Raw genomic sequence first — 20,467 nt, forward strand, 5'->3', positions numbered from 1 at the left:
CCTTTTTTTAATTGGGAGAAAGTAGTTTCAGGCAAAACAGGCTGAATGGCCTCCTTTGGTGGTGCAAGATTCTGTGATTTTGCATCTGCAAAATGTAGATAAGCAGAAGTAAAGCTAAGGGGAAAATGAATGATGGCCAATTGATAATAACTTTGTTGCAGTTTGCTTTTTCAAATTGTCAGTGATGTTCGTTTATTTTTCAGGTGCACCTGAGTGCACTTCAGGTTTCATTGCAAATGGAATTATTTCCACAAACTCATTCAAATGAATCTGCACTCTCCGGATGTTTTCATCTGGGATATTCCAGAAATGATTAAAGTCTATTCCATATTGATACCTGCAAGTTCACCTCCGATCAGTGATTTTCCACAAGGATTTCTCGTAATAAGCTCCTTTAAAAGAGAAGAGTGCATATTACACAAGGATAATGAATGCCTCTGACTGACAGCCATCCAATTAATGGGGATAGAAAATATCATATGCCATTAGGGCAACGCTCCAGAGGGTTTATCAGGATTGCATGAAGTCCAAGTTGGATTTATGTCTGATTATATAGTTGGATTTATCACTTTGAAGATGATTCATTTCCCTTTTAAGCTGGTTCTATTAACCCGGTGTTATGGCCCAGTGATCCATTTGCTTGATGCAGGGGAAATTTTTTTTTGATGATGCGATTAAATGTAAAAGACGATCACATAACATGTAGAGTGCATATCCTTCTGTGAAAAAGCAAAATCTGCAAATAAGCAATGAGGATTTTCAGAAGAATGGCAAGCTAGGAAAATGGCAAGACTTGCACTTATTTAGCACCTTTCACAACCTTAGGATCTCCCCAAGTGCCTTCCAAACAGGCAGGTACTTTAATACATCTAGTCATTATTGTGGCGAATGAAATGTGTCAACCAAATTGAACATAGCAAGCTCCCACAAACAGCAATGGAGCAAATGACTAGACAATCCCTTTTTAGTGGTATTGGCTGAGGGATGGACATGTTGCCCCCAGGACTGCAACTCAGCTGTCTTTCAAACTACTAGCAGCAGATTTGAGATAGCTGGTAGGGCTTTGACTTAATACCTCATCTGAAAGATGACACCTCAAACAGTGCAGCAGTGCCTGGTAGGGAACTTGGCTCATCAGTCTTGATAGTGTGGTCACATAGGTGATGGGGAATTAAACCCCAATCTTCAGCCTCAGAAGGGAGTGGCAGAGCAGACTGTATGAACTGAATGGTCTACTCCTGCTCCCATTTCTTATAACTGTATTGACTCTATAAACTCTGCTGCTAATTCAAAAAAAAACGTCGACTGTATATGAATACCTGTCACTTCAAACAAGTATGAAAAAAACCTAAATAAAATGTCTCCGGTTCAATATGATTCTGTGATTGGGCAGCACTAACTCATTTAAGATGATCAGTATGACTCTTTTAAACTTGTTTGAATCAGCAACATTCCTATGCAAGGTAAACAAAAGCAAAAGAACTGTGGATGTTGCTGGAGAAACTCAGCAGGCCTGGCAGCATCTTTGGAGAGAAAGCAGAGTTAACATTTCAGGTCCAGTGACCCTTCTTTAACAAATGATTTTGTTTCATATGCAAGATCCCATTCTCAACAAATTAAAGGAATATGTTCAAACCTTACACTTTCTTTGAACAACCCAGGAGTTTTGGGGCTTCCGTGTTTCTGTACTTCTTTCTCCGTGGCAACACTTCTGCCGGACAGAGTTGACTTTGGTAAAACAAACAAGGGCATGACTTATACAATCAAAAGTGGAGTCTTGGGTAGTGTTGTAAAACAGAGAGACCGAGGGGTTCATGTATATAATTCTTTGAAGTTTGCATCACATGTAGACAGAGTGGTTAAGGAGGTGTTCAGCACGTTTGCCTTCATTGCTCATACCTTTGAGTATAGGAGTCACATTGAGGTCGTACAGGACATTGGTGAGGCCTCTTCTGGGAGACTGTGTCCAGTTCTAGCTGCCCTGTTACATAAAGGATATTATTAAGCTAGAGGAGGTTCAGGAAAGATTTACCAGGATGTTGCTGGGAATGGAGAGTTTGAGTTATAAGGAGACATTGGATAGGCTGGGACTTATCTCACTGGAGTGTAGGAGGTTGAGGGATGACCTTACAGAGGTCTATTAAATCATGAGGGATATAGATAAAGTGAATGACAGGTGTCTTTTCCCTCGGGTGGGGGATTTCAAGACTAGAGGGGCACATTTTTAAGGTGAGAGGAGAAAGATTTAGAAAAGACAAGGGGCAATTTTTTTACACAGATAATGGTTTGTATGTGGAATGAAATTCCAGAGGAAGGGATGGATGTGGGTACAGTTAAAACATTGAAAAGAAATTTGAAGAAGCACATGAATATAAGTGCATGGAGGGATATGGACCAAGTGCAGGTAGGTGGGACTATTTTACTTTGGGACTATGGTGAGCATAGACAGGTTGGACTGAAGAGTCTGTTTCCCCGCTGTATGACTCTACGACCTCCAAAAGCACCCTTTTCTCCTCTGATATAAATTGTTGTGGTTATTTGAAAATTGGCAGTCTTGCATTTGTCTTGATGTGTAAGGGTGAAAAGCTTCAGCAATGTATCTGTCCTTTCAATGATATTTATTTTGCCTAATAAGGCCCCCACACCTTACTAGCAAAACAAGCTACCGCCTCAGTTCAGTTTTGCAAGGTTACACTCCTTTTTAGTTTGTGCAAGATTTACAAATTGCGCTTTTGTTTTTGGCACTTGGGCATATTTTAAAAATATTTCTCACATCAAACAATAGTTAAATTATAAGGAAACTGACTAGTGTGCACAAATTTAACTAATGAATAGTTCAGTATGGTTATTCTAACAGTGATTTTGAATCAGACAACTTACAGTTAGAGGTCTGGTCGTCCTCATTGAAAATGCTATATGCACTAGTAAACTAATTCTCAACTGTAATAATAAAATAGTACCATGCTCCCATTTTAACAACATCAAGGGATGCTTATTAATGAAAACAAAAATAATCAGTGATTTTCCTGGTGGTGTCTAGTTGTGCTGGCTCAGGGATGTGTTTACATTTAATTATTCAAATGTATTTCAGCAGAAATGTGAAGGCTAACCAAACTGGCACAAGTGGAATCTGGATCTCTATCACAATGAGACTGCAACAAAATAGTTGAACATCGAGTTCAATACAATGGCCTAGAAGTATTATCGGGTGGGCTGTTAATTCAGAAACCCAGGTAATATTCTGGGGACTTGCGTACGAATCCTGCCATGGCAGATGATGGAATTTGAATTCAATAAATATCTAGAGTTGAATAACAATCATGAGTTGATTGTCATAAAAACCCACCTGGTTCACTCATGTCCTTTAGGAAGGAAATTGCCATCGTTATCTGGTTTGGCGTATATTGTGACTCCAGACCCACAGCAATGTTATTGACTCTTAACTGCCCTCTGGGCAATTCAGGATGAGCAATAAATGCTGGCCTGGCCAGTGACCCCCTCATCCAATGAATAATAAAAAAATGTCTGAAATAATAACAGTAAGTACTGGACAATGCAGAGTGGGTCAGCATCTGTGGAGAGAGGAATAAAGCGAATGTTTCAGGTCAATGACAGTTCAAAGGAACATCAACCTGAAACAGTCTCCAGATATGATGGTTTCACATTCAATGTTAGGAGCAAAAGGACAAACCAGACATGTCGAAAGGTTTTATTGGGCCTCTATACCTCAGCTCTGTGATATGATCTTGTGATTGAGCAATATTTTAACTGAAGGTGCTGAAAAATTCATGGTTTAAATGTGCAGATTGCACCTTATGTTTAAGCAGAATATTTTGACCAAAGCACATCAAATCCCAATAAACATGTGACAAAAAAAAGAACTGCTGATGCTGAAAATTAGACATAAAAATAGAAATGGCTGGAAAAACTCAGCAGGTCTGGCAGCATCTGTGGAGAGAGAAGCAGAACTGCAGTTCTAAAGAAGGAATACTGGACCGAAACTTTAATTTTGCTTTCTCTCCACAGATGCTGCCAGACCTGCTGAGATTTTCCAGCCATTTCTGTTTTTGTGTCTAATTTTCAGCATCAGCAGTTCTTTTTTTTTGTCACATGTTTATTGGGATTTGATGTGCTTTGGTCAAAATATTCTCCTTAAGCTTTTCCAGCCATTTCTGTTTTTGCTCCCGATGAACAGGTGCTTGGTCGTTTTAAAAAGATTATGTCAAGCCTGTTCTTTTAACATTCAAATAATCTACATTTCTTGAAAACATTTGTAATTTCATTTGGAATTCCTGCTACGAGTCTAGCTTTTTGATCTTAGGCTATGGAATGGAAACATAGGCTTGGATTTTCTGAGTTTTATTATTACAGTTGAAAATGGGTTTCAAACCACAAATAAGCATTTTTAATTAGAATGGCCTGACAGTCATCATTCTAGTGTAGATGGGAGTTGTGCAAGGGGATCCTGCAGAAATCCCATCACAGCAGAATGTGAAGAAATTGCCTGGAAAGTGAAGTTTTGGCTGGGCAATTGCCTTGTCCCTTGGAACCCTCTGAAGGTCTCCATTTAAAATCCGAGAATTTGGAGGGTTCTGACAAAATTAATTAAATAATTACACAGGACCAAGTACGTAACCTATCTCCTGAGTAAAGATTCAAATGACCCCCATACTTAACTTGTACAACCCAGCTACGCCTCTCCCAGACTGCTTACACCCCTCAGGCAGCCCCACCCCAACCCCTTACTGCTCTGGAACCACGCCTCCTTTCTCCACTTGAAACTAGAACCCCCTTCGCTCACTCTGGACCCGACAGTCCTCATCACCCAGTCCAGACCTGAACCCAACTCAAACTACCCTTGTTCCCCACCCTCACCGGATACGCTCTGCCTCCACCATATCCCCAACCCCCTCCTGAACCCCCATTCCCCGAAACCCGAGTCTCCTTTCCTCACTGCCAGACTTGACAACACCCGCCCACATCAGACCCATGCACCCTGACCTCCCCATAACATTTAGCTAAACACTAAACCTTGCCACCTTGCACCATGGCACCTAACCCATCTGGCACTCTACATTTGGCAACCCACCCCTCCCTTGCTCACACCATACTCACCTGGCACCCTATCCAACTGGCAACTCAATTACCGGGCACTGTCCTCCCCTCCTTAGACTTACCTAATGTACTTACCATTTACCAGCAGCTCTTAAAAAGGCTGCCTGTGACCCTGAACATTTAAATTTCACTGCTGTAAAAAAACAGTTTCTTCTGACAGTTCTGCACAATGAGAGAATTGTCTGAATGGTTCTGCATTTCGGAAGAGCCCTGAGTAGAATCTCTTGTCAGAAATGTGGAACTGCCTCCGATAAGTACAAATATCTCTGCACGACAATGCCACCCCTCCTTATAAATGTAGAATCATTTTGGAAGATTTTTTATTTGGGCTATTCATGGAATCAGTACAGTGCAGAAAAATGCCATTCAGCCCATCTAGCCTGCACCAACCCTCCAAAGAGCATCCCACCCTGACCCACCACTTAACCCTATCCCTGTAACACCGTATTTAGCTTGGCCCATTCATCTAGCTTGCACATCTTTGGCCTGTGGAAGGAAACTGGAGCACCCAGCGAAAACCCGTGCAGACATGGGGAGAATGTGCCAACTCCACACAAACCCAGGGCGTGAGACTGCAGTTGAACCCAGATCCCTCGTGCCATGAGGCAGCAGTACTAAACACTGAGCCACCATATTATGCTTGTGCAGTTTTCAATGTAGCCTCAATTTAAAAGAAAAAGAAGTACAGATACTGCAAATCAGAAACAGAATCAGAAATTGCTGTTAAAAAAATACTCAACAGGCCTGGCAGCATCTGTGGAGAGAAGGTGGAGTTAATGTTTTGGCCCTGGTGACCCTTTTTCAGAACAGCTTCAATAAATGTTGATGAAATGCTGTTTTGAACCAGAGGGTGTGGAGTAACCACTCCCAATATTTTGGTATAAGAAGGTGTAGAGCTGAATGAACACAGCAGGCCAGGCAGCACCAAAGGAGCAGGAAAGCTGATGTTGCGGGACGGAACCCATTTCTGAAGAAGGGTCCCGCCCCGAAACATCAACATTCCTGCTCCTCTAATGGTGCCTGGCCTGCTGTGTTCCTCCAGCTCCATTCTGTGTTATTTCTGACTCCAGCATCTGCAGCTGTTGCTATCCCTTCGTCCTCAGTATCTTGTTCTAATTTAATGAGGTCATGTGATGTGGATGCCACCAGCAAGGCTCACATTTATTTCCCATCCAAAATGGCCCTGGAACTGAGTGGCTTGCTGGGCGATTAAGAATCAGCCATACTGCTATGGGTCTGCAGTCACACATAGGCCAGACTTCATTTTGATTTCATTTCATTTATTATTGTCACATGTAAGTAAGTACAGACAGATCATAACATACAAAGATCATAAGGTGATAGAACAGCGCGAGGAATACAAAGGTACGGCAGCGGGGAAGGTGCACAAAAAGCAAGATCAATGTTAGATTTGAAATTTGAGAGGTCAGTTCAGAACTCTAATAACAGTGGGGAAGAAGCTACTCTTGAGACTGGGTATGTACGATAAATTTTGCTCCTTAAAGGGCACTAGTGAACCCGATGGAATTTTTACCAAGCATTGACAATAGTTACACAAGAAAACTGAATGTCAGCCTCCATTAGGTTGGCTTCCAATTCTAGATTTTATCAAATTCAAATTTCCCCACTACTATGGTGTGATTCAAACCCATGTCCCCAGAACATTAGTATGGAGTGCTAGATTGTTAGCCCAGTGATATTACCATAGACCACTACATCTTCAGCCCCTTCAGCCGCTAAGATCATATGAAAAAGACTTTTTTTTATTACAAAACATATTCATATTCCACTTACATGAATGGTGATGTTTATGACTCAAAATTATGACACGTGAATGTAAGCCACAACTTTCAACTGGTAGCCTGGTTTTCTCAGTTGTTTTGTGGTTGCTTCCAATGCTCACTGAAACAGATGCCACTGAGTCATATGTTTGCAGTTACAAATCCCACTCTTGTGCAAGTATCAAAACTGATGATCCTGTGAAACTGAGAAAATGCTGCAATGTCAGATGTAAGGTCCCGGAATGTTCTCTCAGGTGTGTGTCAAAGATGCCATGGTAGTGTTTCAAAGAATAGTGAGTGAATTATCTCTGGTGCCCTGGCTTTTCCCTTAATTAACATCCCAAAAATCAGATTACACAGTCATCAGCAACTTGTTTTTTTTAAAGTTTATCCATTTGAGGTGTCATCAGCTCAGCCAGAATTTATTGCCCATCCCTAATTGCCCAGAGGGCAGTTAAGAGTCCACCATATTGCTGCGGATCTGGAGTCACATGTAGGCCAGACCAGGTAAGGATGGCAGTTTCCTTCCCTGACGGACAAAAATGAACCAGATGGATTTTTTTTCCAATAATGGACAATAGATTCATGATTGTCATTAGACCCTTAATTCCCAGATTTGTTTTTATTGGATTCAAATTCCACCATCTACTGTGATAGGATTCAAACCTGGGTGCCTGGAACATTACCTGGATCTCAGGATTAGCAGTCCAGTGATAATACCACTAAGCCGTTGTCTTCCCATTGTTCTTTGTGAATTCTTTAAGGAGGTAACAAGCAGGATCTATAAAGGAAAACCAGAAGATGTCATATATTTGGATTCCCAGAAAGGGTTTGATAAAGCACTGCACACTAGGCTATGTAATAAGATAAGGTTGTTGGAGGTAGTATATTAGCATGGAAAGAAAATTGGCCAATTAATAGAAGGCAGAGAATTGAGATAAACAGGGCATTTTCAAAATGGTGTGCCACAAAAATCAGGCTGGGTCCACAATTATTTACTGTATGCTTTAATGACTTGGAAGGCAGAAGTGAACATACTATCACCATGGTATTTTTTTTATTTCACTCATGGGACATGAGTGTTGCTGGCTGGGCCAGCATTTCATGACTATTCCTCGTTGTCCTTGGGAAAGTAGTGGCGAGCTAACTTCTTGAAATGCTCCAGTCCACATGCTGTAGGTTGACCCACAATGCCCTTAGTCAAGGAATTCCAGGAATTTGACCCAGTGACAGTGAAGGAACAGCGATATATTTCCAAGTCAGGATGGTGAGTGGCTTGCAGAGGAACTTGCAGGTGTAGTGTTCCCAGGCTTCTGTTGCCCTTGTCCTTCTCGATGTAAGTGGTCATGCGTCTGGAAGATGCTGTCTTTTTATTCACTCATGGGACATTGTCATCACTGATTGACCAGCACTTATTGCCCATTCATAGTTGCATTAGAACTGAATGGCTCGTTAAGCCATTTCAGAAGGCAGATGGAGTCACATGGAGGCCAGACTAGGTGAGGATGGCAGATTTCCTTCCCTGAAGGACATTGTTGAACCAGATGGGTTATTCCAACAATAGTGTCAAAGTCATCAGTAGACTTTCAATTCCAGATTATTAATGAATTCAAATTCCACCATCATCCATGGCCAGTTTCAAACCTGGTCCTCAAGGTATTACCTGAGTTTCTGGATTAATAATCTAGTGATGATACTACTAGGCCATCACCTCCCCAATCGTCCCTAAAGACCTTTGATGAATTTCTGCGTTACACTTTGTAGGTTGTACACACTGCTGCTCCTGAGTTTCGGTGAAGTTGGGAGTGGAATTACAAAAAGCTAGCATCCAAATTCTACAGGAAGAGAAGGCAAGTAGAATGTCAACCTTTATTTCGAAGAGAGTGGAATATGAAAATAGAGAAATCTTGTTAAAACTTTACAAGGTACTAGTCAGAGCACAAGTGGATTACTGTGAATGGTTTTGGGTCCCTTATGTAAGGAAGGATATCTTGGCTTTGGAAGAGGTCCAGTATGGAGGGATTTTCTGAAGAGCAGAGGTTGAATAAGCCAGACCTGTACTCATTGGAGTTAGAGCAATGAAATATTTGAAATACATAAGGTTCTTTTTGGGCTTGACAGGTAGATATTGAGAGGTTATTTTCCCTTGTGGGAGAGTTGAGGACCAGCTTCTGAGTAAGGGTTGCCTATTTAAGAGAGAGATGAGGAGGATTTTCCTTCTCTCTGAGGGTAGTGAATCTGTAGCATTCTTTCAGAAGAGGGCGATCAGGACTGGGCCATTAAGATAATTAAGGAATATGCGTAAAGGCAGGAAAGTGGAGTTTAGAATTACCAGGTCAGCTTTGGTCTCATTGACTCTTGAGCAGACCTGATGGCCCTAATGACCTACTTCTGCTCTGGCATCTTATAGTCAAATGCCATACACGCCAAGGCTTAAAGTTCCCTGTCACACAAACTGTTTGCTCTGGGAGCAATAGGGTCCACTGACCTTGAAAGCAGATCCTGTATGACCATGGGACCACAGATGAGTGGTGAATGACACTTGTTAGAAGACCTTTTCTGCCTCATCCGTGGCATCACCTAAGTCATTCCTCATCATTTTTCAGACCCTCCAAGCTAACTCAATACCAATGCAAACTCCCCCAATCACTCTCAATGCCCTTCATGCTCTACAAGCCAACTTATTGGTGTGGTGTCAATGGAGGCCGAGGAATATTGACTCTGTTACAGCAGCAGCATGGCAAAGGGATTCAAGGCTGGCTGTCAGCTTTATGCTTGTGTTGGCCTCAGCATCGGAATTGCGGAGCATCTGGATCGCAGCCCATGGCTACGTTTATAAGCTAAGTTGAATATTCCTTTATTTTCTGCTTTTACTTTCTATGTTTTGGTTTGTTTTCTGCATTTCAAGATGAATGCCAGAGAATGGCGACAGTATACAACACATTTCACTGTATTTGTAACAAAATACATGTGGCAATAATAAATCAAATCAAAGATGAATTGTATTCCTTCCATGCCCATTCATCCAGTATGAAATTTGCATCTGATTAATGAGTCGTTAAATAACGAAAACGTGTGAAATTGCTGAGGAAAGAAACATCCATTCGGAAGTATTTATTGGAAAAGAGCGGCTATTCCTGGAACCCTCTGAAAATGCTTGTCTGACAGACTAACTATTCAAATATTAATGAAAGAGGCTTCAAAAGCTTCACACTAAGCAATCTTTTCCAAGTAAACATCAGGTATTTAACAAAAGAAAGTGCAGAAATAACTCATTATGACTGTTCCCATTTGAAAAATCTCCCATTATAAACATTAGTACATTTTTTTAAACAAGTGTTTTAATTATTTATTTTAATATCACAATACTTTCATTAAAATAAAGAGGAGACTGGAACTTCCATGGTTATGACACCTATCATGTCTCTTCAGAACATCTTCCCATGCAATAAATTACTTCAGATGTACCGCCTCTAGTTATGTAGACAATGCACTGCGGAGAGATTTCTACCTGAATTGGAATTTATTGAACTTTCATACCTTGCTTCTGAATGAATAGTTACATAAGGAAATGTATTTAATTTATGAGCCATAATAATTATCTTTTGGTTTGGATCCAGGCAGATAAGCTCTGTTTCCCACTTTACTTTTCTACTTAGTTACAGATGTCAATAAGGTTGCAGATTCTCCAGGCACTGTTTCTGAAATGCTTACATCTGTGTCTGTTTATAACCATTAATCATCTCATGGATGGCTACATTTTTTCTTGAGTCAAGTGGAAGACAAGGCCACTGTTGTGATTCAGGATGAAAATATATAAATAACAGTGAAATGAAGCCATTTCTCTTTGTCACTCGTCACTCAGCGGTAGTGCTCTCTCATCAGCAGGTGGCGTTTCAAATCTCGCTCCATAGACTTTGGGACAAAGTCTGTGTTGACACACCATACTAACTTTGAACTGTTCCTTTGCTGTGATGGGGTCGAAATTGTGGAACTCTGTCCCAAACAGCACTGTGGGTGACCCTACATACCAAAGACTGCATTGGTTCAAATTGGCAAATCATTAGATTCGCCAGGGCAATGAGGGACTGGCGACAAAAATGCTTGTCCAGCCAGCTATGTAAACATCTCAGGAACATTTTATTTTTAAAAGCTATCATACTGAAAGAGCACTGCATTGGTGGAGGTACAGGTGAGATGAGTTGGCCGTAATAACCTCCAATTGTATTTTTCGAAGAAGAGAAGGGCAAGCTACTGCATATCCTGGCTTAGACAACATCACTTAAAATAGACTTCCTGGATTTTATCTCACTGTTTGTGAGACACTACTGTACCTAAATGGGCTCTCATGTCTCCCATGGTACAACAGTGATTACCATTCAAAGGAACTTAATTGGCTTATTGGAAGACACTATATAAATGTAACCACTTTGTCACTTTCATTTACAGAGGGTGACATTTCAATGCTGACACAGACAAAGAGAAAAATGCAGAAAAACCATGTTTCACATTTATTTTCCTGGAAGTAACTTGATAGTCTGATTGTACGAGCAATTGAAGATGTTTTTTAGAATTATGATGGGATGTCAAATGCGAAATAGCTGAAGTAAATGGAAATCATTAAACCTGGGAGGACTGTTCTTGTATTTAAAAAAAAAAATTGGCTCAGGCATTTGTTTATCTGGAGAGGAATGCATGTAAAATGCCAGAAAACAAATGGTGAATGGTGATGTCAGAACCATGAGAAAGGTGCGTGGATTAATCTGATTCAGAAGTACATTAAGTACCAGGTTGATGCAATGGACCTTTTCTTTTTAATCATCTGGCTGTTGTGTTAGCATTGATAGTCGTAAAAATGTTGTTTTTGTTTCTAATTTTCAAGCAGTTTACAGTTTGATATCAGAACAAATTAACTGAAAATTGAAAGGAGAATAAGCTGTTGGTTCTCATCAAACTAGTGTCTTCACCTCCTGGTAAATATATGCATAAACGTCCAACTGTAAGTTTGACAGCTGACAGCATAGTGGCAGTGTCACTAGACTGGTAACCAGAGGTTCAGTCTCATGCTGGAAGTCTCACCGTGGCATCTGCAAGCACTTGAATCTGGAACCGAAAGCAAGTCTTCATGATGATGACCACATCCTTGATAGTTGTAAAAACCCATCTGGTTCACAAATGTCCTTCAAAGAAGGAAATTTACCTTCCTTACCCCATGTGCCTTGCACGTGACTTCAGCCTCACAGCAATGGGCAGCATGGTGCCTCAATGGTTAACGTTGCTACCTCACAGTGCCAGTTACCCGGATTTGATTCCAACCTCGGGTGACTGTGTGGTGTTTTCTCCCCGTGTCTGCGTGGGTTTCCTCCGGGTGCTCTGGTTTCCTCCCACAGTCCAAAGATGTGCAGGTTGGTGGATTGGCCATGCCAAATTGCCCATAGACTCCAGGGATGTGCAGGCTGGCTGGATTAGCCGTGGGTTAGTGGGATAGGGTTGGGAGGGGCAGGTGGTGGGAGGTGTTTCTGGATGGGATGCTCTTCAGAGGATTGGCGTGGACTTGATGAGCCAAGTAGCCTGCCTACATACTACAGGGATTCTATGATCTATGTGGTTGACTGTGAGACCCTGAGAGGGCAACTAGAGATGGACAGGACAGAAACCCGTGACCAAACTGAAGTAAGAAAGCCTAACAGATCTTCCAGCAACCAGGTAGCTGTTTGGCTGCCAGCTGGCGTTCTAGTAGAATCAGGGCTCTGGACCAGAAAGTCCTGACTGCATGCCAACCTTGCATTGCCATCAGCTTCAGAGCTCAGCAACACCATGGCTGAGGTTGTGTCTGCTGCAGGAACAGCACTGCCCAGACGTCCAGGATTGGTGATCACCATCAGAAAAGGCAAACGTTGTTTGGGCAGGGTTTCCAGCATTGGGGATCGTGGGACAGGATGCTTTGGATGAGGTCCGCTTCCTCAGTCTTGCAAAAATAAGTGCTAATTTGAATGGATACTCTACACCAAACTGACCACCTGCCTGGACTAGTTTACCAGTCTGGTAGGCCAAACCAGTGTGGGCAAGAGGACTTTCTCAGTCAGATAGAGCTGAAGTAATTGCAGGCCAGCAGTGTGAGGCTGACCAGTTAAGGGTCTCAGTGGGATGATACTATGGCTTTAAGAGGTGTATTTTGTCGTGGTGTTTTTGAAGAGAGATTTCAAGGCTGTCGATTGAAAGGTGTAGATCTTTTGAAGACAGGTGCAGAGCTGTCTATTGAAAACTCATAAAATAAGCAGCTTGTGAGGTCTTAGGTTTCTTTAAAAGTTGGAACAATAGAAGCAGCTTGAATGGTGTGATCAAGCTCCCACAGAACCAGGATTTTTAGTTTTAGCTTTCAGCAGTTGTTGCTAGGGTCTCAGCAAGATTTGGAAGCTGCAGTACATCTCTCCCTGCTACACCCTCTTAGAGTTTTCTCTTGGTGTTTTCTGGCTGCTGGAATTGCATGTGAGACAATCTGTTTTTCTCAATTTGCCTTTGTCAAATGTGTGTTTATGGGATGTTACTATATTGGAACAGTTAATTAGTAATAGTTACTGTATCTGTTATTTTGTTAAGTATTTCAATAGAATTACAGCTCAGCTGATTCATTTCTTTGTTTTTTTTTCTTTTGTTGTATTTTACCTATGGTGCGTAAATAAAGGTGTTTCGCTGAATGAATTGCATCTGGAATGCAACAGCATACACTTACCTTTAAAATAAGAAAAAGTTAAAGTTTTGGCTAACTTCTTAATATATTTTGAGGGGGTTTGGTCTGGTCCATGACACGCAGATAGCAGAATAGCGGAAAAGCTCAGTCAATATTGGGCCTTCCCAACCAGAACTTACTTCCTGTAATTGTGAGAATGTAGTGGGTGTCTCCCCGATGCCCAACATGCCAGATTATGTTTCCTCTGCGCTTCCTTCGGACCATTGACTCCATCTGCACTTCTCGTTGCCTCGGAAAGGCAGCCAACATCATCAAAGACTCTTCCAACCTCTTCCGTCATGTCGAAATACAAAAGCTTAAACATACGTAACATCAGGTTCAAGAACAGCTTCTTCCCTGCTGACTCCTGAATGGAGCTCTCAAATTTCAAATCTAATGTTGATCTTGCTTTTTATGCAACTTCTCTGCAGCCTTAACATTCCTCTCGCTGAACAATCACCCTATGATCTTTGTATGGTATGATCTGTCGTACTGCTTGCAAAACAGAACTTTTCACTGTACCGAGGTGCATGTGACAATAATAAATCAAATCAAAGCAAAAAAGATTGGTTTTCAAGAGCTGAAAATTCTGTCCAAAGAGAGCCACTTCAAATTTTACAAAGTACTTTACAGTGCACAAGCTACTTCTTAAGTGAATTCTTGTCACAATGTAGAAAATCGCTTCACAGTCTGAATGAACAGCAGTGAGATGATCTGTTTCTTTATTTCTCTTAGTGATGTTCGGGTGATAAATACTGGCCAGAAGCTGAATGTCCAGCAAACAGTTGACCCTTTTTGATCACATAAAACAGGAGTAAACATGAAGACATTGTTGATTTTCTCCTTTCAGCTCGCACTTGCTGTTTCTTTATGATAAACTTAGACAGCAAAAAAAATAAACAACACCAAACTGTTGCCGGGAGGCAGGCTGAAGAAGTTTCACAAAACAAAGGGCAAGAAATAAGTCTTTCAAAATTGTCATCAAAATGTGCTTCATGACATTTACACATAAAGACCAAATAAATCCCTGATATAATCACAGTTACTGCAGTAGATTTGTTCTGTTTCTATTGTCAGTTAGCCATCAGGGACAGAGCTATAAGAGCTCAATTGTAAATTTTGTATGGAGAACTGCCGAACGATATTGAATGCATATTTTGCCTCAGCAGATTTTCCTTTATCAGAATCACATGACAAAGGAAACAATGGAAATCTAATCTATGAATTACAATATTGCTGGATAGCACAAACTTGAAATAGTGCCTGCCATTGTGACGTGTGACACAGAGAATGCCAGAATATTGATGATTAACTGATCTTGTCCATTAAACTTTACTTATGTTGGACCCTGGGTTCAGCCACCAGCTCAGACAGGTGGCTATTGAAAAGAATTGGGAATTTAGAGCTGTTCCAACCAGTAGCCTCGAAATAGTGGCAGTAATCAGGGAGGACAGGGCTACTGGGAAGATGGATAGAGACTGAACAAGAGGGATGGAGAGTCAATGAATGGTTTATTAAGCTGGTGGTGGTGTGCTGTGGTCAGCACTGAGGGAGCTTCAGAAAGTGGGAAGAGAGGCTCACAACTGATGGAGCAATATCTAAAAATCCGAGAGAGAGCCGGAAATAATTTCTAGTCCATGAGGAGAACTGGCAAGAGAATTCCTCCGCTTCCTTTTACAAAAGATATAGAAATGCAAATAAAATACTGTGTTCATTTCTGGAGATTTCAGACTAAAGAGCTAAGCATTCTAGAACCTTAGTTCCAACATGCTTGCAGTAATTTGCACAGTTTTTGTCTTGCTGTTACAAAAGGTATATAGAAGCACTGGAGAAGATACAGGAAGTTTCACAAGGGTGATAACAGAACTAAGTGGCTTTAAGTAGCTGGAGAAAGTGAACAGTGGTAGTTTCTTTGCTCAGATAAGAGAATATTAAGAGGTGGCCTAATAACGGTGTTTAAAAACGATACAGGGATTTGATAGGGTAAAAAATAGAGATATTTCCACAGATGACAGAGTTAATTTCTCGAGATCTGAAAGATGAAGTAGTTACAGCCAAATCCATTATGGAATTCATGAGAATCTTCTTTACCCAGCAGATGGTGGACATGTGTTATTATGTTGAAGAGGGAAGCTAACACAAGGAAAATGGAAATATGGGGTTACTCTGATAGGAGGAGATGAAGATGGTGGGAGCAGATTCACATGGAACATAATCATTGAGTGAACCAGTTGGTTAAATGGCCAGTTTCTGTACTCAGTGTAATTATGAAGTCCCAGAGACAATGCAAATAGTGCTTCCTTAGTGATGATAAATCACATTTTAATTATTTTTTAATGATGACAAATTGTGCAAATTCTTGGAGCAAACATCTTAAAACGGAACTTTCAAACATAATGCTCTTAACATTCATTTCTTTATATTTGTTGATACAATAAAGAGATCATATAATCACAACAGTTTTGTTTTTATTTTCATTGTCTGGCAGTATTCCAGTTTCTTGTAATTGCCTATAAAAGATCTTAAGTGGTTCTGCACTTTATGCTGGAAGAAAGTTTATGTTTGTAAAAGATTAACAATACAAAGCACATTTTGCAACTTGTGTCTAGAGAAAAGAAAGATAAATGAGCTATAATACCTCTTTTGTTTGTAATCAAGCTATCATATGAGGAGAGATTCATGACAGTTTAGAAGGATGAGAAGGAATCTGATTGAAACCTGTAAAATTCTACTATGGATGGACAGACTGAATGCAGGGTGGATGCTTCCCCTGGTTAGTGAGTCTAGAGCAGGAATCATGGTATCGAGATATTGAATGGTTCATTTAGGAATGAGATGATGAAAAATTTCTTCATTTAAAGAATAGTGAATCTGTGGAATTCTCTACCACAGAAGCCTGTGGGGGTCAAGTCTGAATTTATTTAAGAAAGAGATAGATAAATGTTTAGATATTAAAGGCAGCAGGGGGTATGGAGAGAAAGCAGAAATATGGAAAAGAAGTAGAACCACAATCAAATTGAATGGTGGAACAGGCTTGCTGTTCAGTAAGACCTACACGTGCACCTTGTTTCTAAGTTCCTATGTTTGTCCACTAAAGCTTAGATTATCCGAAATCCATAAAATCTAAAATTTGCTTTGAAGTTCTACTGGTTATTGAGCTTTATTTATATTTTCTTCCAGGTGGCACACCAATGACCTGGTGGATCGGGAGGACCAATGAGAAGCAAACTTACTGGGGTGGTTCATCGCCAGGCATTCAGAAATGTGCCTGTGGATTGGAGGAGAGCTGCTTGGATACCAAGTACCACTGTAACTGTGATGCTGACAGAGATGAATGGTACTGTGACATTTTGAGATGATGCATTTTTCAGACTTTATTTCAGTGGTTCTTATCTTGTGTGTTCAATATGAATTCAGCATTTTCACCTTAGGGCCTGAAGTTCTGATTTGACCTTGGCTGTAACTTGGTTGGTTCACTGAAGGGGGCTCAGAAAATGGGGTGATGCCTGATTTTACTGGGATTCTGTGATTTTGGTAGATTAGCAAGGTTTAAGAAGAGGGATCTTGGCAAAGTTTCTGTTTTCCCTTCCTGTGCTCCGTGTCAAGCAGACATAGACTGAGTTCCTTGGAGACTTGGGAAAAATTACACTCTTGGTAGACCTCAATTGAACTATTGACAATTGAGCATAATATTTAATAAGCGCGCTTTTATCGATTATGATAATTGTTAATGACTGCCAAACAACCTCTTTTTTCAGGAAAAATTCAGAAAGTGAACATTTCAAAAATGGGGTCTTGTTCCTTCATGTTGTAACTCCTCCAAGAGATTTTTAAAATGTCAATCTCATTTTTGTTCTAACTTTTCCTACCTCTCTGTCATAATTACACCATAATATTCTCTGCTCCAGCAAAATCTGCTCCCTAGCATTTTAAGATCAAAACACTTCAAATATAGTTAGCCAAACAGCTGGATGCGAAGCTGTCTACCACAAAAAAGAGAGATCCAGTTCATAATGCTCTAGTCTTCGATTGTGCGATTTTAGAAAGCCCAATGCCAGCACACACAAGCCACGTTTCCATCAACATTCGAACCAGTGGGAGAGGATGGGAAAGGAAAACAGGAGCTGATCTCAAGTTGATGCCAAATTTTGCCAGACTGTGGATTGCAGAAGGGAGGGAGGGAAGGATGAGTGAGGTAAGTGTATGAGAAACAGGGAGAATTTGAGCTGTTTACCCCTCTGACTTGTCACCTTTCACTGTGAATGGGAAGTTCAGTTCCGTTTGATTTTCTTTTCCCTTGTGTGATTAAGACCAACATAGAATACATTTTAACGTATTCTGCCATTCCACACTGCCTGCGGACAATGCTCCTTTAATTTGACTTTTTTCATCATGTATTGTATCTGCAGAATAAGCAAAACTCCACGCTGGTGGAGGTTTAAATGCTGTCAATTTAAAGTGCTCCTATTACTTCTGAGACAGACCATTTGAAAGTGCCTCTGTGGGCTGCCAATTACCTGACACTCCAGACACAGCTCATACAGGTATGTGTCTATATTCCAGAGCTGTGGCTGGCATTCAGTAGGGGCTGAAATAAATGTAGGAGACAGATCTGTCAGTTACGTTACCTGAGTACATCCTCGTCATCTGCTGGGTGACCTGATATGGCAGGTCTCTCGGATGCTCCAGGTTGTAACACGAAATGTTCGCTGTCTGTTGTCAGACAAGTTCTTTCTTTGAGGGTGATGGCCCCTTCACAATGCTAAAAGTGTACTTATTAAATCAGTGCAAGTTTTTCGAGTGGTGCCTATCTACCAGCTGCGAGATTCCCAACAGTCAGCTTCAGTAGAGCAGATGGGAAAATAAATGAATTTGTTCTGGGGTTATTGGTTCTGAAGTAGCCTCATCTGTGTCAATCATCTATATAACCCCTTTCTGTGTTATGTCACATCTGACATCTATACATTGATTCCTTGCTCTCCTTGTTTCGTGGATCTCTGTGGGGATCCTCAATTTCTTTCGAAAACTCTTGTCACCAAATCTCTGAACTCTGGCTGTACTCTTCACAATACAGAAGAACCCGTGGTACATCCTTCCTAGTGATTTGATTTGATTGATTTTATGGTCACGTGTACCGAAGTACAGTGAAAAGCTTTGTTTATGAGCGGTACAGGCTGGTCACAGCAAGCTAAGGATGTACAGATCAAAAAGACTCAGAGGCATACAGGGTACATTAATGCATTATCCAACAGAGAAGCTGGAGCATCTAGTCTTTTGTCATTCACTGATAAATGATCAATGAGTGTGAGAAGCAGTTGGTGCTCAAGTTCTCAGCCAATTGGCTGGAGTTTTGGTCTAGCCATTCCTTCAACGCAGTAGCGGGTAATGGTAATACAGTCTTAGTGATTCTTTTGTTCTTTCCAAGCCTCTGTTGGCTTGTTCACCATTGAATCTGCTCGGCCATGTGAAGCATTTTCTTTTTGTCATTGTAGGTGACCTCAACAGATTCTTTCCTCTGTTTGGGTTCCGCCATGAGTCGAGGAAGCCCAGTTAAATCTTTTCTTTTCACTGGTGGGTGAAACTAGGACTAGGAGGCATTGACTCAAAATAAGGTGGTGCAGATTTAGGTCTGAGTTGAAGAGGAACTTCTTCACCCAAAGGGTTGTGAATCTATGGAATTCCTTGCCCAGTGAAGCAGTTGAGGCTATCTCATTGAATGTTTTTAAGGCAAAGTTAGGCAGAACTTTAAAAAGCAAAGGAGCTAATGGTTGTGGTGAGCGGGGTGGGGTAAGTGGAGCTGAGTTCATGAAAAGATCAGCCATGATCTTACTGAATGGCAGATGGGCCAGATGGCCTACTCCTGCTCCTAGTTCTTATGTCCTTATGTTCTTTTGGTTGGTTGGTTGGTTGGTTGACAGCAGTTTGTTTCTGCACAAGTTGTTCTTCAGAACTTTGTTGAATTTCTTCGACTGTCCTAAGTAGGTTGAAGTCACGGGGAGATGGTGGCCTGCTGTTAATGTCAGTAAACTGAGAATACAGATAACGATGTTGATATTCTGGAGATATGGGCTTTTATCCCACCATGGCAGATGGTGAAATTTGATTTCAATGAATAAAAACTGTAATTAAAAGCTATTCTGATAGTGACCATTGTTAGTTGTCATAAAATCGCATCTGGTTCACCAATGCTGTTTAGGAAAGGAAATCTGCCATGCTCACTTGGTATGGCCTACATATTGACTTCAGACCTACAGCAATGCAGTCGATTCCTAAGTTACTTCTGGATAACAATAAATGCGGTCCACATCCCATGAATGAATAAAACACAAATTGTGACATTCACACAGTTTAACAAAATGGAGATTGTTAATTGTGAACAACATAACCATTTTCGGCTGTCTCACACACCTTGTATTGTGGTGTAACTGTGACATTATTATCTCCTTGATAGTTGTCTCAACTACATATTGTCATCTTATTGTCTGTAATAGAGGATGTTCTTAAACCATGGCATCTAATCTGATATAACAAGGTGTAGAGCTGGATGAACACAGCAGGCCAAGCAGCATCAGAGGAGCAGGAAGGCTGACATTTCGGGCCTAGACCCTTCTTCAGAAATGGAGGAGGGAAAGGGGGTTCTGAAATAAATAGGGAGAGAGGGGAGGTGGATAGAAGATGGATAGAGGAGAAGATAGGTGGAGAGGAGACAGACAGGTCAAAGAGGCGGGGATGAAGCCAGCAAAGGTGAGTGTAGGTGGGGAGGTAGGGAGGAGATAGGTCAGTCCATGGACGACGGACAGGTCAAGGGGGCGGGATGAGGTTAGTAGGTAGGAGATGGGGG

The 20,467-nt window shown here is 41.1% G+C and overlaps 1 protein-coding gene across 1 annotated transcript in view; it reads left to right on the forward strand.

Moving 5' to 3' along the window:
• The window catches only part of LOC109930579 (contactin-associated protein-like 5), a 1,093,911-nt gene that overhangs the window by 794,145 nt on the left and 279,299 nt on the right, over positions 1–20,467 (forward strand). Inside the window, exon 14 of the mRNA XM_048598831.1 lies at positions 16,807–16,963. Within this exon, the coding sequence (XP_048454788.1) occupies positions 16,807–16,963 (157 nt within the window). The remainder of the gene's footprint in view (positions 1–16,806; positions 16,964–20,467) is intronic.

The sequence above is a fragment of the Rhincodon typus genome, chromosome 7, assembly GCF_021869965.1.
Source record: "Rhincodon typus isolate 14 chromosome 7, sRhiTyp1.1, whole genome shotgun sequence".
NCBI classification, from domain to species: domain Eukaryota; kingdom Metazoa; phylum Chordata; class Chondrichthyes; order Orectolobiformes; family Rhincodontidae; genus Rhincodon; species Rhincodon typus.